This window comes from Carcharodon carcharias, chromosome 8 (assembly GCF_017639515.1).
Source record: "Carcharodon carcharias isolate sCarCar2 chromosome 8, sCarCar2.pri, whole genome shotgun sequence".
In the NCBI taxonomy this organism is placed as follows: domain Eukaryota; kingdom Metazoa; phylum Chordata; class Chondrichthyes; order Lamniformes; family Lamnidae; genus Carcharodon; species Carcharodon carcharias.
The window spans coordinates 23309752-23328104 of record NC_054474.1 but is presented as its reverse complement, the minus strand read 5'-3'; the positions used below and the strand labels follow the sequence as shown (position 1 = coordinate 23328104).

Genomic DNA, 18353 nt, shown 5'->3' with positions numbered 1-18353 from the left:
TAGTTCATAAATACTCTCTACAGGATGTTAGAAGGATGTGAATGTGGAGATTTAAAGTCTGAACTCATCAGAGACAGAATAATGGTGGGTGTTGTTGACAATTCACCCTCTGACCTCCTACAAGCAAAAGGTGATCTAACCCTGGACAAGGCAATCCAGATAGTTAGACTGTCTGAGCTATGTAAGCAATACAGGACAACTCCCTAAAGAGGTGAGAATACAACATGGGGCAGAAGCCAGCCCTCAGTCCAGCTTATCAGGTCTCAAAGCATAGGGCCGATTTAAGTTGGGGAAAGCAATTCCTGAACCGCCCAGCAGAGTGACCTTGCCAGCACTGTGGTGCAAAGTGCCCTCACAGGAGAGATCAATGTCCTGCAAGCACAGCCCAATGCTTCCACTGCAACAGACAGGGACACTTTGGTAAACCATGCAAGTCAAAACCCCAGGAACACTCAGCTCAAAGGCCATCCACAAGGTCGAGACTGAAAACCCAGAAGACACACCGCCATGCTTCTTGGTTGAGGAAAAAAAATTGTGGTTCTTCATTTTGGAATGCTGACATCCTGGTAAATGGTCATCTAACAAATTTTAAATTAGATTCAGCTGCCACTGTGACAGTCCTGTCAGACAAGGAACCATGGCTCAAAGATGGCTTCGAACAAAAGGCACTCCACTTTATGGGGCAGAGGGAATCCGACTCCCAGTCATCAACATGATCCTGGAGCCACAGAGGTATGGCAGCAAATATATATCTTTGAGCTGATGTACATCATCTGCAACCAGCCTTTCGCTCCCCAGTGCAGAGAAGCCTGCATTGCACAGCATCTCCTCCAGATGGCGGAGGGTATAAAGACTACTGCCATTAGCCAGCCAGAACAGCATGGTCAGGAGTACTAAAACACTAAAGATTATTCAGACTCATTCCACCTTCAATCCCTCCTCTTTTCGCAGAGCGGGTTGGTCCATTATCATTCCAGGTCCTGGGAAGTTCCAGGGGTGAGAAACTTCTGCTTTGAGGATAGATTGGGGAAGTAGGTTCTGTTCTCCTTGGAGAGAAGAAAGCTAAGAAGGGATTTAATGGACATGTTCAAAATCATGAGGGGGGCTGGACAGAATAGATAGAGAGAAGCTGTCCCCACTCATAAAAGGATCAAGAATAAGAAGGCACAGATTTAGAGTGATTTGCAAAAAAAGCAAATGTGACGTGAGGAAAAAAATGTTTTCTCACAATGAGTGGCTCAGGTCTGGAATGCACTGCCTGGAAGTGTGGTGGAGGCAAGTTCAATCGAGGCTTTCAAGAAGGCATTAGATGATTATTTGAATAGAAACAAGGTTCAGGGGTATGGGGAAAAGGCAAGGTGATGGCAGTAAGTCATAGTGCTTATTTGGAGAGTCGGTGCAGACTCGATGGGCCAAATGGCCTCTTTCTTTGCTGTTTCTATGATTCTGTAATGATCAGGCAAACCTACCACCTACAAGATTACCATGGCACCTCCGGTGGAAGTGATACCAGAGAATAATCAACAATCTGAGAAGCCTCTACCTCCAACTACAATGATGGTACAGCAGGTTGACACATCAACCACTGTGCACACACCGCAACTTCCAGCCAGCATACCATAACCACAAGGGACGCTGGAACCTGGTAAGAAATCTCTCACCAGTCTCAGAGCACAAGAGGTGAGCGTTCCACTAAACCATCTTTCCACCAGAAGAAAGCTCTTCCTCAGCCTCAGAGGACTTTGAGGCACCCCACATGAAGAATGAAGGAGACCGATAGCAAGTTCGTCCACCCAACAAAAAATTATCAAGAGCAACAACAAACAAAGATCAACGCTACAGCCAAACTGGCCAGGCGTGGTTCAACATAAAGTAATGGAAGAGAAAAATGAAAGGATACTCAAATGCCAATCCAACCTCCAAGCTAACAGCAAGAACCAAAACCAACTGAACCTACCATTCCCCTGACAGAACAGTGAACAAGATGTGGAAGGGTTATAAGGCCTCCAGACTACCTGAACCTCTAACTTCAAGGACATGAAAGGAGAGATGGGGTAGTGAGAATGTTGTAATAATGCTGATAATGTTATTCCAATATTATTGCTATTACTGTAAGACAGCAACAACAAGGTAAATGCATAAGACTAATAACTAGGCTAACTCCATATCCATGGCCTAAAGACTTAGGGTGGAGGTGTAGTATATTATATTACCCACTTTTGTAAATTTATATTTTCTGCTGTTATCTGCCTTTGTTCCTTATTTCTGTTGTTGTTTCTGTCTGTTATTCATATCTAATGCTTTAATGATCCAATGCTGGAGGCAACCCTGTATAACAAACAAGCTGATAGTTGGTGGGTAAGGAAGCACCAAACTCCTCCAGAGACACCGACCTGGCTTTGCTTCCTGATTTCTTTTTATTTGTCCATGGGATGTGGGTGTCACTGGCAAGGCCAATGTTTATGGCTCACCCCTTATTATCCTAACTTTGGCCAATTTTGACCAAAAGAGACAATGGGCAGGGAGAGCTGTTGCCAAAATCCTGCCCCTGAATATGACCTTTGGCGTTTCGCTCAGTCACCTTTGGAGGGGAAAAATATTGTCACCATATCCATTGCTCACACCACCACATGCAAATGATAGTGAGTATATGTAGCTTGGGTCTTCAATGGCTTTCCCTCCATTTACACCAAAGTTCTGCCTCTCGAGAAGAACAACTATGTTCATGAGTGACTTACCTTTAGATTACAGGAGCCTTTTAAGAAGCTCCATTTGAATGAGTCGTCTTCTATTTCCAACTCCTGCTTATTACAATTCTTTGTAGCATCTCAGGAAACTGTTAATTTGTCCCTAATTGTTTTCCTGCCCCTATAATTGGCTGCAATAAATGCAGTAAAATACTACAGTTTTATAGAAATCTATCGACATATAAATGAAAATGGCACAGAGGGAAATAGCCATGTTTCTGGCTATTCCTGGAATCTTGTGGGAATTTACAAGTGTCTAGTAGTCCAGTATGAGGTTTCTGTACTGGTTATTCAAATGCATTGAAATTTCTTTCCCTCTTCTGTCCTTCAGTTGGATACACAATGAATGATCTGATATTTCAATGGGATGAAAAAGCTGTACAGGTAGCTGATGGATTAACTTTACCACAGTTTATTCTCAAAGAGGAAAAGGATTTAAGAGACTGCACAAAGCACTACAATACAGGTCAGTTTTATAATTAGTATCATTGGGCGGAATCTTGTGCTGCTCCCAGGAGTGGGAAGCAAGGTGGGTGGGAGAATATAATTGTGCAGGAGACCAAAAGTCAGCTTCCCAATGCCAGGATGAAACTACAGTATTAAGCTCTCGAATGATTTCGACAGTTCTAGCTTCCTGACAGCAAGAGTTGGGTGTCATGTTTTTATAATGATATAAAAGCAACAATCCCTCATAAGGGATTGTGTAAGCACATTGTGGGTTCATTTGTTTAAACTAGGCACATGAGAACATATATACATGGATAGAAAACTTGAAGACATCAGCAGAGCTGTGTGTGTTGTGTTCTGCTCACAGGCCAAAGTGAAACTGAGACGGGATCACATGACATACTTCCCTTCTAGTGATGGCATGCTGTTCTCCCTTAAGGGCATATTACAGCATTGGGAAGTCATTTTGAATACATTTGCATGTCACGCATGCTCATTAAAAGGCAACCTTGCCAGAATGAAGTGCACCTCTCCAAATAAATAATCCTCAAACGAGAAATACATATCTTCAGATTCACAGCCGCTTAAATGCGGTGTGCAGCAGGTGAGGTAGCCTTCCTGCTGGATTTGGAGTGAGTAGGGGCTGCTTTCCCCTCCATGGGGAGCTTTGTTCAATGACGGGAGGTGATTATTGAGATCAGGTCACAGCAGTTAAAGGGGAAGAGGGCATGGCTGATTGAGGGAAGGTGCAGGGACATGTGGAAGTAAGGCCTAACATCATGGGTGTAGTGGTCCTGTTGTTGGGGGGGGTGGGGGGGGAACTTTCTGGACAAGTGTGTTGGGTGAGTGAAAGCACTGACCCTGCCTTTTAGGACTATCAATGGTGGGGTCCTATGGGTTGAATTGAGGGTGCTGGGTGGCAGAGAGAACAGACTCAGTCAGAGGGAGAGTAGCATTCAGTAGGGGGTCAGATCCAGTATTGGAAGATCTAATGGGGAGGGTCACAGAAGTGAACAAAAGAAGTGGGGCTGATAATGAGAGTGCTCAGGGTCAGAGTAGACACTGGGGTGGTCATGGGTGTAGGCATAAGCGGGAGAGATGGTATGTGGAGGATGATGGTTATAGGATCCAGGGTAACTGGGGGATGTTCAAGGGTAATAAAGGGGAAAAAGGTTCTTGTTGGATGGGTCAAGTCCAACTGGCAGGGGCTGTGGTGAGAAGGAGGGGGTAGGAAGCCTGTGGGTGACAGGGAAAGGGTAGAAGGTGGTGGAGCGGGTTTGGAATGTAACATGCACCATGTACGATCATATGAAGTGGGAGGAGGGTCATTTTGGGTGGGTAGAGTTCATGTGCACAATGGGCCAACTAAAGGGACTCCCTAATAATTAGCTAAATGGATGAGAAGCATGGACAAGTATGTTCTAATCTCTATGGTTACCCTCAACACAGTACAATTGCTATATGACCTATGGGTAACATTCAGCCAATATTCCTGCCACATCGGGAGAAGGAGAAGAGGAAGTGATGAAAGAGAGCTCCCTGCTGGCTGAAGGAGGGAGAGAGGCAAGTGGCAGCCCTATGAATTCTCGTTGAGGAGAGAGGGAGGAAGCTGGGCTATACAGAGAAGGTCAATATTGGAAGACCATAGGTCGAGCATGATTGAGAGGAGAATAAGGGTTATACGAGGAAGGTGTTTGGCAAAGTCCTGAGTTGAGGGTAATGGTGGGAAGGTCAAGGTTAAGGATGATAGGTGGTGGGGGAGAAGTGGTGGAAGTTCCACTGCCAAGGGGAAGGTCAAGGGTCACTGATAGCTGGCCAGGGGTGATAAGGGAATGGTTGAAGGTCGCCAAAGACAAAGCAAGGATGTTAGTGAGGGTCAAGGATGATAGAGGGAAAGGCAATAGTGATTGAAGGAGGGTGCAGAGTCATGGCACCCAGTTCCAGTGTCACTGGTCCAGTTTCCACACACATGGATGTATTGACAGGCTGTCTGCAGTGAACCTCGAGAATGGAATAGACCACAGTGGGGTGGGTGGAGATCAGGGTGTGCCCGATGTTAAGTATAGGGCTTCCTGTTAGCCCAAAATGCTGAGGAGGGAAGACCTCAAAAACTGTGCTGATCAGATCATTGCCTGCACTTTGTTCACAGATCACCTCAAGCAGAAAAGATGGGTCAAGTGCACCCAGTACTTTTACCAGCTATGGTGCAGCTGCAGTGGAACCAGTGGAGAGTAGTCCATGGACAGGCACAGCAACAGTCAGAACAGCAACAGACAGTCAACCAGAGGCCAGTGCAACATCGAACATTGGCGCACAATCGAATATACCGCAATCGGTGAAACGACCTGCAGGAGGCTGCTTGGATTGTCGCAGGCTTCTGTCATTCACCCATGTCAGCTCCTTGAGGAAGACTTATATCCTATTGGGTTAGGAGGCAATTGAATGCCGGTAGCTTTAAAAGTCACCATGGCATTAAATTTGTACGCCTGCAGGTCTTTCCGGGGCTCCGCTGGGCCCGTTTGTGGGATCTCCCTGGCAACCACTCACAAACGCATCAGGGAGATCACCAATGCAGTATTCAGAAGGGGCCAATGAATTTGTGAAATTCACCACAGACTCTGAGCCAGGCAGCCAGAGCTGTGGGTTTCGCTGCCATCACTGGATTTTCACAAGTACCAAGGGCAATTGATTGCACACATGGGTGCTGAGACCTACCTGGGAACAGCCAGCAGCATTCACAAACCAAAAGGGCTTTCACTCTCTTAATGTGCAGCTGGTCTGTGACCACCAGAATCGAATCCTTCAAATGTGCACATGCTTCCCAGGGAGCTCTCACATCCCCACTCAGGTGCCACAACTGTTTTGTCCCTATTAGCAGCTGCAGGGGTAGCTCCTGGGTAACAGGGCGCATCCACAGGAGACCTGGCTCATGACCCTGGTGAGGAACCTGCAAAGCCCACCAGAGGAGAGGTACAATACCAACCATGCCCCAACAAGGACGGAAATAGAGCAGACCCTTGGACTGCTGAAGATGACGTTCCGCTGCCTGGACCACTCGGGTGGAGCACTGCAGTACATGTCAGTCTCCAGGGTCATTGTGGCCTGCTGTGCCCTGCATAACCTCACAGAGCAAAGGTGTTAGGAGTTTGCAGACTGGGTGATGTAGAAGCTGGATGCCTCTTCTGACAAGGAGGAAGGTGAAGAAGCTGATGTTCAAGAGGCAGTGGATGGTGCGGCTACAGATGCCAGAGTGATGGAGCGACATGGCAGTCAGGCCCGTGACATCTCATTGCAACCAGATTCCAACCAGAATGAGGCTGGTGGTAGTGCCAGCAGCACCAGAAAACTGGTTCCTAGACCTCCTGACACCTAGAAGGAAAATATGCTTTTGGCACGAGCAAGCCCATACCAATGCTTCCTCGGCAATTCCATGCACATGTGATTTTGAAGGGAGTCACACATGTCTCACTGATATCCTCCCTCAAAATGCTGGCAATGCCTTGCAAAGAACTCTACCATGCTTGCACCTGCAATATTTTCTTCCCCTTCTCCGGCAGTCCCTTGGGACCGAGGGTGACTTTCTTCCACTCCGGGGTTGTCAGACCAGAGGTGACTAAAAAGTCCAATGTGGATCTGCAAACTCGGCCCCAGGAGGAGCAGGTAATGTTTTGATGAGGCGGGTGGGTGGTAGGCTCGGATTTTGTTCCGCTCCGTCTGCAGTTTGCGCTTGGCTTCCACCTGGGCCTTCGGAGATGTTCAAAATGGTTGGCACCTTCGTGGATGCTTCTTCTCCAGTTTGGGTGGGTCTTGAGCAAGAGATTCCCACAAAAAGGTGGAGATGTTGCATTTTTTACAGGGAGGCTTTAGAGACATCCCTGAAACTTTTCCTCTGCTGTCCTGGTAACCGCTTGCCGTGATGAAACTCCGAGTAGAGATCTTGTTTTGGGACCCTTGTATCATGCATGTGGACCTTGTAGCCAGCCCAGTGCAGCTGATTAACCATAACCAGTGCCTCGATACTGGGGATGTTAGCCTGAGAGAAGACACTGATATTGGAGTGCTTATCCAGCCATTGAATTTGCAGAATTTTGTGGAGGCATCATTGGTGATATTTCTCCAGGGGTTTAAGGTGTCCGCTGTACATTGTCCATGTCTCTGACATTTCTCTGTAGATATGGAATGCCTCAGCTATAGATACTATTCAGACAACAGCCGGAGGGATGATAAATAGGTGCGAACTACCTGCTGGGCTGCTAGCTTGGTTCCAAAGTTCTGACTTTACAAATGCTGCCCAAGGTATAAACCTGCACATGTCAGGATACTCAGTGATCCCACTACTTGTGAGGCTGCACAATAAATGGTGTACCCATAAGCCCATATCACCCATCATTGATCATCTATGAAGTGCAATGCCCATAATGCACACAACTTCTGGAACAACATAATGACTATTCAGCATACATGACCAAAGAGCTCAAAATTTGGATGTAAATTACAGACATTTTTTTTTAATTCATTCACAGGATGTGGGTTTCACTGGCTTGGCCAACATTTATTGCCCATCCCTAGTTGCCCTTGAGAAGGTGGTGGTGAGCTGCCTTCTTGAACTGCTGCAGTCCATGTGGTGTGGGTACACCCACAGTGCTGTGAGGAAGCGAGTTCCAGGATTTTGACCCAGCGACAGTGAGGGAACGGCGATATATTTCCAAGTCAGGATGGTCAGTGACTTGGAGGGGAACTTCCAGGTGTTGGTGTTCCCATTTATCTGCTGCCCTTGTCCTTTTGGGTGGTAGTGGTCATGGGTTTGGAAGGTGCTGTCTAAGGAGCCTTTGGTGAATTCCTGCAGTGCATCTTGTAGATGGTACACACTGCTGCTCTGTGCATTGGTAGTGGAGGGAGTGAAAGTTTGTGGATGTGGTGCCAATCAATCAGACTGCTCTGTCCTGGACGGTGTCAAGCTTCTTTAGTGCTGTGGGAGCTGCACTCATCCAGGCAAGTGGGGAGTGTTCCATTACACTCCTGACTTGTGCCTTATAGATGGTGGACAGGCTTTGGGGAGTCAGGAGGTGAGTTACTTGTCACACGATTCCTAGCCTCTGATCTGCTCTTGTAGCCACAGTCTATAAATGGCTAGTCCAGTTCAGTTTCTGATCAATGGTAACTCCCAGGATGTTGATAGTAGGGGATTCAGTGATGGTAATGCCATTGAACATCAAGGGGTGATAGTTAGATTCTCTCTTGTTGGAGATGGTCATTGCCTGACATTTGTGTGGCGTGACTGTTACTTGCCACTTGTCAGCCCAAACCTGGATATTGTCCAGGTCTTGCTATATTTGGACATGGGCTGCTTCAGTATCTGAGGAGTATTGAATGGTACTGAACATTATGCAATCATCAGCGAACATACCCACTTCTGATCTTATGATGGAATGAAGGTCATTGATGAAGCAGCTGAAGATGGTTGGGCCTGGGAGACTATCCTGAGGAACTGCTGCAGTGATGTCCTGGAGCTGAGGTGACTGACCTCCAACAATTGTAACCATCTTGCTTTGTGCTAGGCATGTCTCCAACCAGCGGAGAGTTTTCCCCCTGGTTCCCATTGACTCCAGTTTTGCTAGTGCTCCTTGATGCCACTCTGTCAAACGCTGCCTTGATGTCAAGAGCAGTTGCTCCCAACTCACCTCGGAAATTCAGCTCCTTTGTCCATGTTTGAACCAAGGCAGTACTGAGGTCAGGAGCAGAATGGCCCTGGTGGAACCCAAACTGGGCACCAGTGAGCAGGTTATTGCTAAGCAAGTGCCACTTGACAGCACTGTTGATGACCCCTTCCATTACTTTATTGATGACCAAGAGTAGACTGATGGGGCAGTAATTGGTCAGGTTAGATTTGTCCTGCTTTTTGTGTACAGGACATACCTGGGCAATTTTCCACATAGTCGGGTAGATGCCAGTGTTGTAGCTGTACTGGAGCAGCTTGCTAGGGGCATGGAAAGTTCTGGAGCACAGGTCTTCAGTACTATTGCTGGAATATTGTCAGGGCCCATAGCCTTTGCCATATCCAATGCCTTCAGTCGTTTCTTGATATCACGTTGAGTGAATCAAATTGGCTGAAGGCCGGCATCTGTGATGCTGGGGACCTCTAGAGGAGGCCGAGATGGATCCATCCACTCAGCACTTCTGGCTGAAGATTGTAGCAAATGCTTCAGCCTTATCTTTTGCACTGCTGTGCTGGGCTCCTCCATCATTAAGGATGGGGATATTTGTGGAGCCTGCTCCTCCAGTGAGTTGTTTAATTGTCTACCACCATTCACGACTGGATGTTGCAGGACTGCAGAGCTTAGATCTGATCCATTGGTTGTGGGATCATTCGCTCTGTCTATCACTTGCTGCTCATGCTGTTTGGCACGTAAGTAATCCTGTGTTATAGCTTCACCAGGTTGACACCTTATTTTTAGATATGCCTGGTGCTGCTCCTGACATGCCCTCCTGCACTCTTCATTGAACCAGGGTTGATCCCCTGGCTTGATGGTAATGATAGAGTGGGGGTTATGCTGGGCCATGAAGATACAGATTGTGTTTGAGTACAATTCTGCTGCTGATGGCCCACAGTGCCTCATGGATGCCCAGTCTTGAGTTGCTATCTGTTCAAAATCTATCCCATTTAGCGCAATAGTAGTGCCACACAACACGATGGAGGGTATCCTCAATGTGAAGGCGGGACTTCATCTCCACCATAACTGTGCGGTGGTCACTCCTACTGACACTGTCATGGACAGATGCATCTGCAGCAGACAGGTTGGTGAGATGAGGTAAGGTATGTTTTTCCCTCTTGCTGGTTCCCTCTCCACCTGCCACAGATCCAGTCTAGCAGTTATGTCATTTAGGGCTCGGTCAGTAGTAGTGCTACCGAGCCACTCTTGGTGATGGACATTGAAGACCCCCACCCAGAGTATGTTCTGCATCTTGCTGCTCTCAGTGCTTCCTCCAAGTGGTGTTCAGCATGGAGGAGCACTGATTCATCAGCTGAGGGAGGGCGGTACGTGGTAATCAGCAGGAGGTTTTCTTGCCCATGTTTGACCTGATGCCGAGAGACTTCATGGGGTCCAGAGTCAATGTTGTGGGCTCCCAGGACAATTCCCTCCTGACTGTATACCATTATGCCGTCACCTCTGCTGGGTCTGTCCTGCAGGTGGGACAGGACATAACCCAGCGATGGTGATGCTGGTGTGTGGGAAATTATCTGTAAGGTATGATTCTGTGAGGATGACTATATCAGGCTGTTGCTTGACTAGCCTGTGAGACAGCTGTCCAATTTTGGTACTAGCCCCCAGATGTTAGTAGGATGTTTGCAGTGTTGACAGGGCTGCGATTGCCATTGTCGTGTCCAGTGTCTAGTCGATGCCAGGTGGTCCGTCCAGTTTCATTCCTTTTTTGTCTTTGTAGTGGTTTGTTACAACTGAGTGGCTTGCTGGGCCATTTCGGAGGGCATCTAAGAGTCAACCACGTTGCTGTGGGTCTGGAGTCACATGTTGGCCAGACCAGGTAAGGACAGCAGATTTCCTTCCCTAAAGGACATTAGTGAACCAGATGGGTTTTTACAACAATTGACAATGGTTTCATGGTCATCATTAGACTTTGAATTCCAGATTTCTATTGAATTCAAATTCCACCATCTGCTGTGGTGGGATTGGAACCTGGATCCCCAGAACATTGCCCTTGGGCTCTGGATTGCTGGTCCAGTAACAATACCACTACGCCATCACCTCCTCCTAAATGCCACCTTTTTGGTATTACAATATTTTCAGTTTCCACATCCTATCGCTATGCCCAGGTGGAACCCTGACATTCACAGTGGAGGCACCCTGCTGGGCGCTATGTCCCGTTGCCTGAGATTACCTTGACGACCATCCTCTGGCAATCCGAGGCCTATGAGGGCTCCAGCCTGCTGAAGATCTCATGACCTCACCTGCTGGAGATGATGGTATCACTGGCAGAGGGGAGAAGGATCTGCATTACTCCTTTAGAGCTCCCTAAGATGATGTCCTAGGTGCACAATGGCACCTCCCTGACTCCTAGGGGCACCTGGAGGGAACTTGAGGTGCCTCGTCCAACTCCCATCTAGCCACTGCTGCACTGCACTCATGGTGAGATCTATGCACCTATCTGACTGCTGGAACTTGCTCTTCATGGAGGAAGCCAAGTGCTCACATGCCAGGGCAATGACAGCAATCAGAACTTGGACAGACTCCATTTTTTGTCTTTGCCTGTCTCTGCATCTCCATCAGGTCTCTTGTGGCCGATTCCAGAGACATAGCATTTGCACAGGGCTGCTAGTCTCTAGCAGCTCTCCGAGTGTCATACACCTCAGTTCTCACATCCTGCCATCAGCCGTAGGGACATGTTGATGATGTGCTCACCAGATTGTGACCCTAAGCCTAAACTAGAATGTGTACCTACCGAGGTGAAATTCCCTGTTCTGGTGGGGTGGGAGTGATGTGTCTGCGCTTCCTCTGAGTCCCTGATATCATCACCTCTGGGATGGAGCTGGTGGAAGGCAGGAATGCCCTTGTTCCACCCCAGCCAGTTCTGAAGCCACTGCCTCAGTAAGGGTCAGGTCTCTGAAGTTGGGAACACCCCCTCCATTCTTCGCATTTCCTTCAGGTTTTGCGATTGTTTCTCCAGAAGACAGACAGAGGATTGAATGTCATCCCAATGTCCATAACCGTATAATGATCATGCATGTCTATCACATGTATCCTCCCTAGTAAGTACCACACACACACACACACACAAACACACACATTGTTCTACAGCTGGTAAAACTTTCAGAGCATGAAGTGGCTGTCTCATATTCAATCCACATGTTCCATCTAATGCTGAGGTCTACAACCCAAAATCCTGTCCAGCATCCATCTGGACTTTTTCATTTACATTGCTTGATGCCCTTATGAGTGCCAGCTTGCAGTGAATACAAAGTGCCACTTATCCTTGCAGAATGTAGCAGATCATTCATCCTTTGCACTGGACCCAGGTTCTGGTGTAGACCCACTACAAATCTGTGCTGCAACTTCCATTGAGGCTATCTTGGTCAAGCAGGAGAGCCTCGTGCTGCCATCCCTGAGAAACAGTTTCTCCCACAATGCCAGGATGGTCTCAAGGAGAAACTGCAGGGAGCATCACTGAACTGGGGGGCCATTCGTTGTCTGTGCTTGGACATAGGTGATTGTGATCAACAGGTTGGGCGGGGTGGTGACTGCAGCTTCAGGGATCCAGGTAGCATATGGTGAGGGGATGGCAGCAGTTGCAGTTCCCAAAAGCCCCCAGACAGCGATAAGGATGCTTCTGGCTTTGTGGGAGTGAATACCTGTCCGGGTGCCCTTTAAACATGGTGTGCACCCTTCAACCCCAATAGGAAACAACGGGGTCATTGACTTTCTGCCTGTCCCCACTTCAAGGTTTGCTGCACTCCTTGACTATGACGAGCTAATTAGCTGGCCACCACCTGATTATGCATGGCCAGCCATCTCGCCCACAAGCAGATGTGTTGGGAAATTCCAGTCCTGCTGTTCACAATGAAAGATTCCACCCTTTGTCACCATGATACAGTGCAAGACACTACACTATAGATCAGTGACTTGGTAAAACTGACCTTCACAAAAATAGTGCATAAGCACTTAACACTGCATGACTCAATGTTAGCTGTTCTGAGTACTCTGTGACCAGTAAGTTTTACCTGTCCAAGTTAATAAATTGAGACAATTCTCTATTGCTATTTCTATTATTTTTCCCACTGCAGACTCCCAATGCATAACAAATATTATAGTGTAACTTACATTGGGGCATGACACCATGCTTATTATGAACTTTCAGTTAATACTTTTTAAAAACTGGACACAGTCTATTAAAATGGCAGTTGCAAATCATGTGACCTTTGGCATTTAATCTACAGTCAATACCAAGTCCCAATAAGAACATTCCCAGTCATCTGGCGAATTCACACAGCTGTTTGTTAAAGATGGGTCAACACAAAAGGACTATAGAATTTCCAGACAGCCTGTCTTTCTGTTTCATACTGAACAAAAGGGGGAGATCAAAACTCATTTGGTGGCAGATGGAAGTGAATGGACACTATCAACCTTTCATTTTATCATAAGAATTCTCCCCATCTGAACTAGACTGGCTGAATCTCAAAATTGTTAAACCATAACACAAACAGGTTGGGATCAAAATGAACATCACCTCCTTATGTGGAAGGGACTTCTTGTGAAAAGTCACATGGTGAAATAACCATGTTTAATGTCTGCTTTTAAAAATCAGTGAAAGCTGTTCATGGGTACTTCCACCAGAAAGCCATCAAACCAACGGGTGAATAGTCAGAAAACCACAACACGAATGAGATGCAAGTCATCAAGCAGCCAAGGTAATTAAGAGCAATACCTGGAAAGTAGGGGATCCCAACAGAGAAAAGGATCCCCCAAACTGTCCTAATTTCAAATTCACCTGAGAACCAACCTCCTAGAAATTTGACTCTCATGGCCTGCTGAGAAACCTATGCCTTACATGACCCTCACTTCAACTTTAAAGCACTGAAACAATCCAAAAAACTACAGGCTTGTCATGTGGGAGACTGGAGGCTGTAATCAAAGACTGAGATAACTTTAATCTGTAATAGTACATGACCTCCACCTGTATCTAATCTTTGTATGTGTGCATGAGAATGTGCATATGAAATGTTGTGTTTAATTTGGGTTAAGTGTGTGAGAATAAATAAACTTTTGTGTTTAAACTCTTAAAAAGCTTGCTGCTGAAATTATTTAATTGAAATACATACTTTAAAGGGGTTTAAAAAAAACCACACCACCTTCACTCAAAATATACTGATCATGGGAAGTCAGAGAACACATTCATTCTGTCTGTGACAATTGGACATGGAACTCAGTGAATGAAACAAAAGGCAGATGACTTGCCTTTAATCATTATTCAGCATTGTTTCTGTATCTGTTACATTGCTGTCCTTTGTTTTAGCACTCAAGGTGATGGAGAGTACTTTGTCAGTACCCAAATGATGTCGCACAACATCTGCAGATTTCTACACTTGCCACATGTGCTGTAATTTGCTAACTAAAGATCACAATTTTACACCGAAGGTTCCAGAGGCAACAAAAGTGCTGTTGTCTGTGCGGAAATAAGTGATCAATCACTTGCTGTGCAAATGTATTTGCTCTGCTTACAAGGTGATTGATTTGGGGGAACAGCAGATGTTATGTTTTTAATAGTTGCTCTTTATACACATTTTTAACAAAACTCGGTCTTTGAGGCATCTGTATGTGGTTTTTGAATTGCTTTCTTTTTAATTTGACATGTACTGAAAAAGGCATTAGTTTAGTTTAACAATCAGATAGAAGTAAAATCTTCAGAGGGCAGGTAACAGTGTTTCTATATAATAAATTGTATGTTCAATGTTCAGTTCCATTCGCAAATACTCCGATAATTAAGCATGCGTGCATACAGTGAGATATGGACAAAGTCATGTGTGGGCTGATGACCAGCAAGTAACATGTCAGCCAATGACCATCTCCAAAAATAGAGTCTCCTTAACATTCAGTTGTATTGTCATTGCTGAATCCTCCACCATCAACACCCTGGGGTCACCATTGACTAGAAAATTAACTGGATCAGTGCATACAAGAGCAGGTGAGAGGCTCTGAATTCTGCAATGAATATCTTACCTGCGACTCCCTAAAGCCTTTCCACCATCTACGAGGCACAAGTCAGGAGTGTGATGGAATATTCTCCAATTGCCTGGATGAGTGCAACTCCAACAACTGTCAAGAAGCTCAACACCATTCAGAGCAAATCAACTACTTATTTGGCAGCTTAAACAGTAACTCTCTCCACCTCTAGTGACCTGTGGCTGCAATGCATGCCATCTACAAGGTAAACTGCATCAAATTGCCAAGGCTTCTACAGCAGCAGTTCGCAAGCCCACTTCGCCTGCCACCTAGAAGGACAAGGGCAGCAGGAGCATGAGAAGACTGTGGCCTCCAACTTCTCCAAGTTCCACACTATCCTGACGTGGAACTATATCACCATTCCCTCACGGTAACTTTGGCAAAATACATGGGACTCTTTCCCTTACTATATGAGTGCTTTTACGCACATGAGATAGGATTTTGAGCCTCCACTGGGCCAGCTTCACTGGTAGGCAGTTCCCTTTCTCCATCTTATCTCCAGGCTATTTCTGTGGAGGTGGGATAGAGGGCTGGTGGTGGCAGAGCTACCCACCTGCTAGCAGTTGGCAACCTGGCTCGTTAAGAATATATTGAGGCCAGTTAAAGGAGTTTGACTGGGATTTTTTAGTCAGCCTCCAGGACTCCACAAGCATGGGGCCACTTTAATTGCAGGGGACAGACAAGTTGGCCAAAGTTCCAGACAGGCCCAGAAGCCCTCCCTATCTGCCCGGGTGCAGGAGCTGCTGCAGGCTGCTCTGTAATGGTGGCCTGGCTGCAAATTCATTTTTTAAATTAAGTTTTAAAAAGTTGGAGAGAGAGGGCACTACCATTTAGAGGCACCCTTTCCCTTGCTTATCCTCTGTTGCAGCCTGCTGCTTCTTTCAGGCTGGATGACCTCTGGCCCTCCAACTCTGAGAACCCGGCTGCTGCAATAGACTGCAGCAGTTTAAGAAGGTGGCTCACCACCACCTTCTCAAAGGCAATTAGCAATGGACAGTAAATGCTAGCCCCCCTGTGATGCCAACATCCCTTTAACGAATTAAAACAAAGGACCATTAATAAATAACATAAACATAATATTTACTTGAGCAGGATTACAGAGCTATGAATGAGGGTTAATGTTGTACTGAAAGAGGTAGTTTCCAAATTTCACACTGCTGCTGGGGAGCTATGCTTGCTGGAAAAGCCTGTCGGAAGTTTGGGTATGGGCTGTGCATGATCTTTTTTGGCCATTGTTGATCATTCTCGGGAAGCACAGCTCCAGATTTTTGAGGTGTGCTAATGATAGATAAAGCCAGAGCATTACCCCTTTAAAAACTGGACAAAGATATAATCGCTCGATGCATCATAGAATTATGCAGCGCAGGAGGAGGCTATTTAGCCCATTGAGCTGCTAGCTCCTTAAAAGAACTGTTCTGCCCATCCTTCGCCCCCTACCACTCTTTCCCCATACCCTTGCAAATCTTTCTATTTGTGGGGATCCATACAGTTCCCTTTTGAAAGTTACTTTGAATCTGCTTCCGCCAACCTTTCAGGCAATGTATTCCAGGTAATAACTCATGTGCCAAAAGATTTCTCCTCATCTCCCCGCTGATTCTTTTAGTAGTTAACTGGAAAATATAGATTCAAGGTAACAGCCTGACTGCCAGTGCAAAGTTTCTGTGAAACACAATGAATGTTTTTTGAAAAGGTATAGACATTGTTTGAAGACTTTATTGATATAGTATTTTAACTAATCTAAATAATATCACATTAACTTTTTTGTCCAAATCCAGGGAAATTTACTTGTATAGAGGCACGTTTCCACCTGGAGAGACAGATGGGGTACTACTTAATCCAGATGTATATCCCGAGCCTGCTCATTGTTATCCTGTCCTGGGTCTCCTTCTGGATTAATATGGATGCAGCACCAGCACGTGTTGGTCTAGGAATTACCACTGTGCTTACCATGACTACTCAGAGCTCAGGATCTCGAGCATCACTACCAAAGGTAATGGAGTGAAAGATAGCACAAGCTAAGGGAGGGATGAAGTGGACTTATATCAAAAACACTGAAGTGAGAGTTCAAAGGGGTGGCATAACTTTGCAATTTTATATGCAGCTTTAAAGCCTTGTTCTATCAGGGATTTTATGTATCACTGAGCAATAATTAAATTGCCAATAATTCACAAGAAGGCAGTTAACAAAGCTCTTCACATAATGCTAATAAAGAAGATTATGGGCTGAATTATCATCTTCGGTTCGGGAAGCATGAGTCAGGCCATTTCGTGACTTCAAGTTTCCAACTTTGGAAAGCCAGCCTGTTCATCTGGAATTTGGTCTCTGAGAGTTGGATTTAGGCTTGAGTTGGCCCAACCACTGTCTGATGCAGCAACAGAGCCAGGCAGATGCTAAGGTGGGCAGGTTAAAAGGCATGCCTCCATTTACTGGCACATGGGCCCAGTTTTATTCATGTTTGTTATGCCTTCTAGCTGTCACCCCTCACCCATCCCTCAACTCCCAACTGGAAACTGTATTGACAAAACAGGCTGAACAGATGGCCAGACATCTGTTTTGCCAGGTGGTCTCGTTATGAAAGCCAGGCTGATCTCCAAGACTCAATAATGGATTCAATTCTGTAGGGGGTAGTTTACACAGTTGCAGATGGACTGCTAGTTTTGTATGTAAGTTTCATGAACTTTTAATAAGTTTATCTTTGAAGTGCTTTTTCAATGTCTATTTGTTTATTTGGACAAGACTAAAAGATGCTAAGTGCATGTTTTCAATGCAAGTATGAAACTTATAAGGAAGCAACATTTTTCAAAGGAGATTTTGAAAGGCTGATATTTCATTTCAAAGACTTGCCAGTGCTATCATATTGCTCATTATTTCTGTACTTAATGAATACTGGAAGAGTGTTTCAATAGTTCAGCAGATGTCAGGACATTAAATCAATGTGAAAATCAAACCACAAGGTCCCCTATGTACATTAAGATCTGATTCTCCATACTGCTGGATGCAGAAAAGGACTTTATCCACTGGGTAAATTGTACTAATGCATTTACGACACAAACACACTGTTGGTCAATTTAATAGTCACTTACCTTTTAAGGACAGAGCTCTGTGATCAATTGCTGCATTAAAAATTGGTTTAACCTATCATACAGAATCTAGTTATGATATTTGAAGTCGGCAAGAAGGTTCATGATTCCACAGCAGGTTTACCACAAGGTTCACCATCGACTTACTAGGCATGGTCCCCAAAGCCTTCTGGAGACCACATGCCTCCATGGAAATAGCAATCAAAGGGAAAATTGTATTTAGGGCAGGCATTTAAATAGCAAATCCAATGTCACTTTATTTGAGTGTTGTTATCATAGCCCGCTACCTTTACTGACCCAGGGAACATGACAGATGGTGTGAATGGCCTGGAAAGTATAAAATTGTT

The 18353-nt window shown here is 45.7% G+C and overlaps 1 protein-coding gene across 1 annotated transcript in view; it reads left to right on the top strand.

Annotated features, from left to right (window-relative positions):
- glra1 (glycine receptor, alpha 1) overlaps positions 1-18353 on the top strand; it is a 149419-nt gene that overhangs the window by 81725 nt on the left and 49341 nt on the right. The window contains exons 6-7 of the mRNA XM_041193832.1: positions 3079-3213; positions 16702-16916. Coding sequence (XP_041049766.1) covers positions 3079-3213; positions 16702-16916 — 350 coding nt within the window. The remainder of the gene's footprint in view (positions 1-3078; positions 3214-16701; positions 16917-18353) is intronic.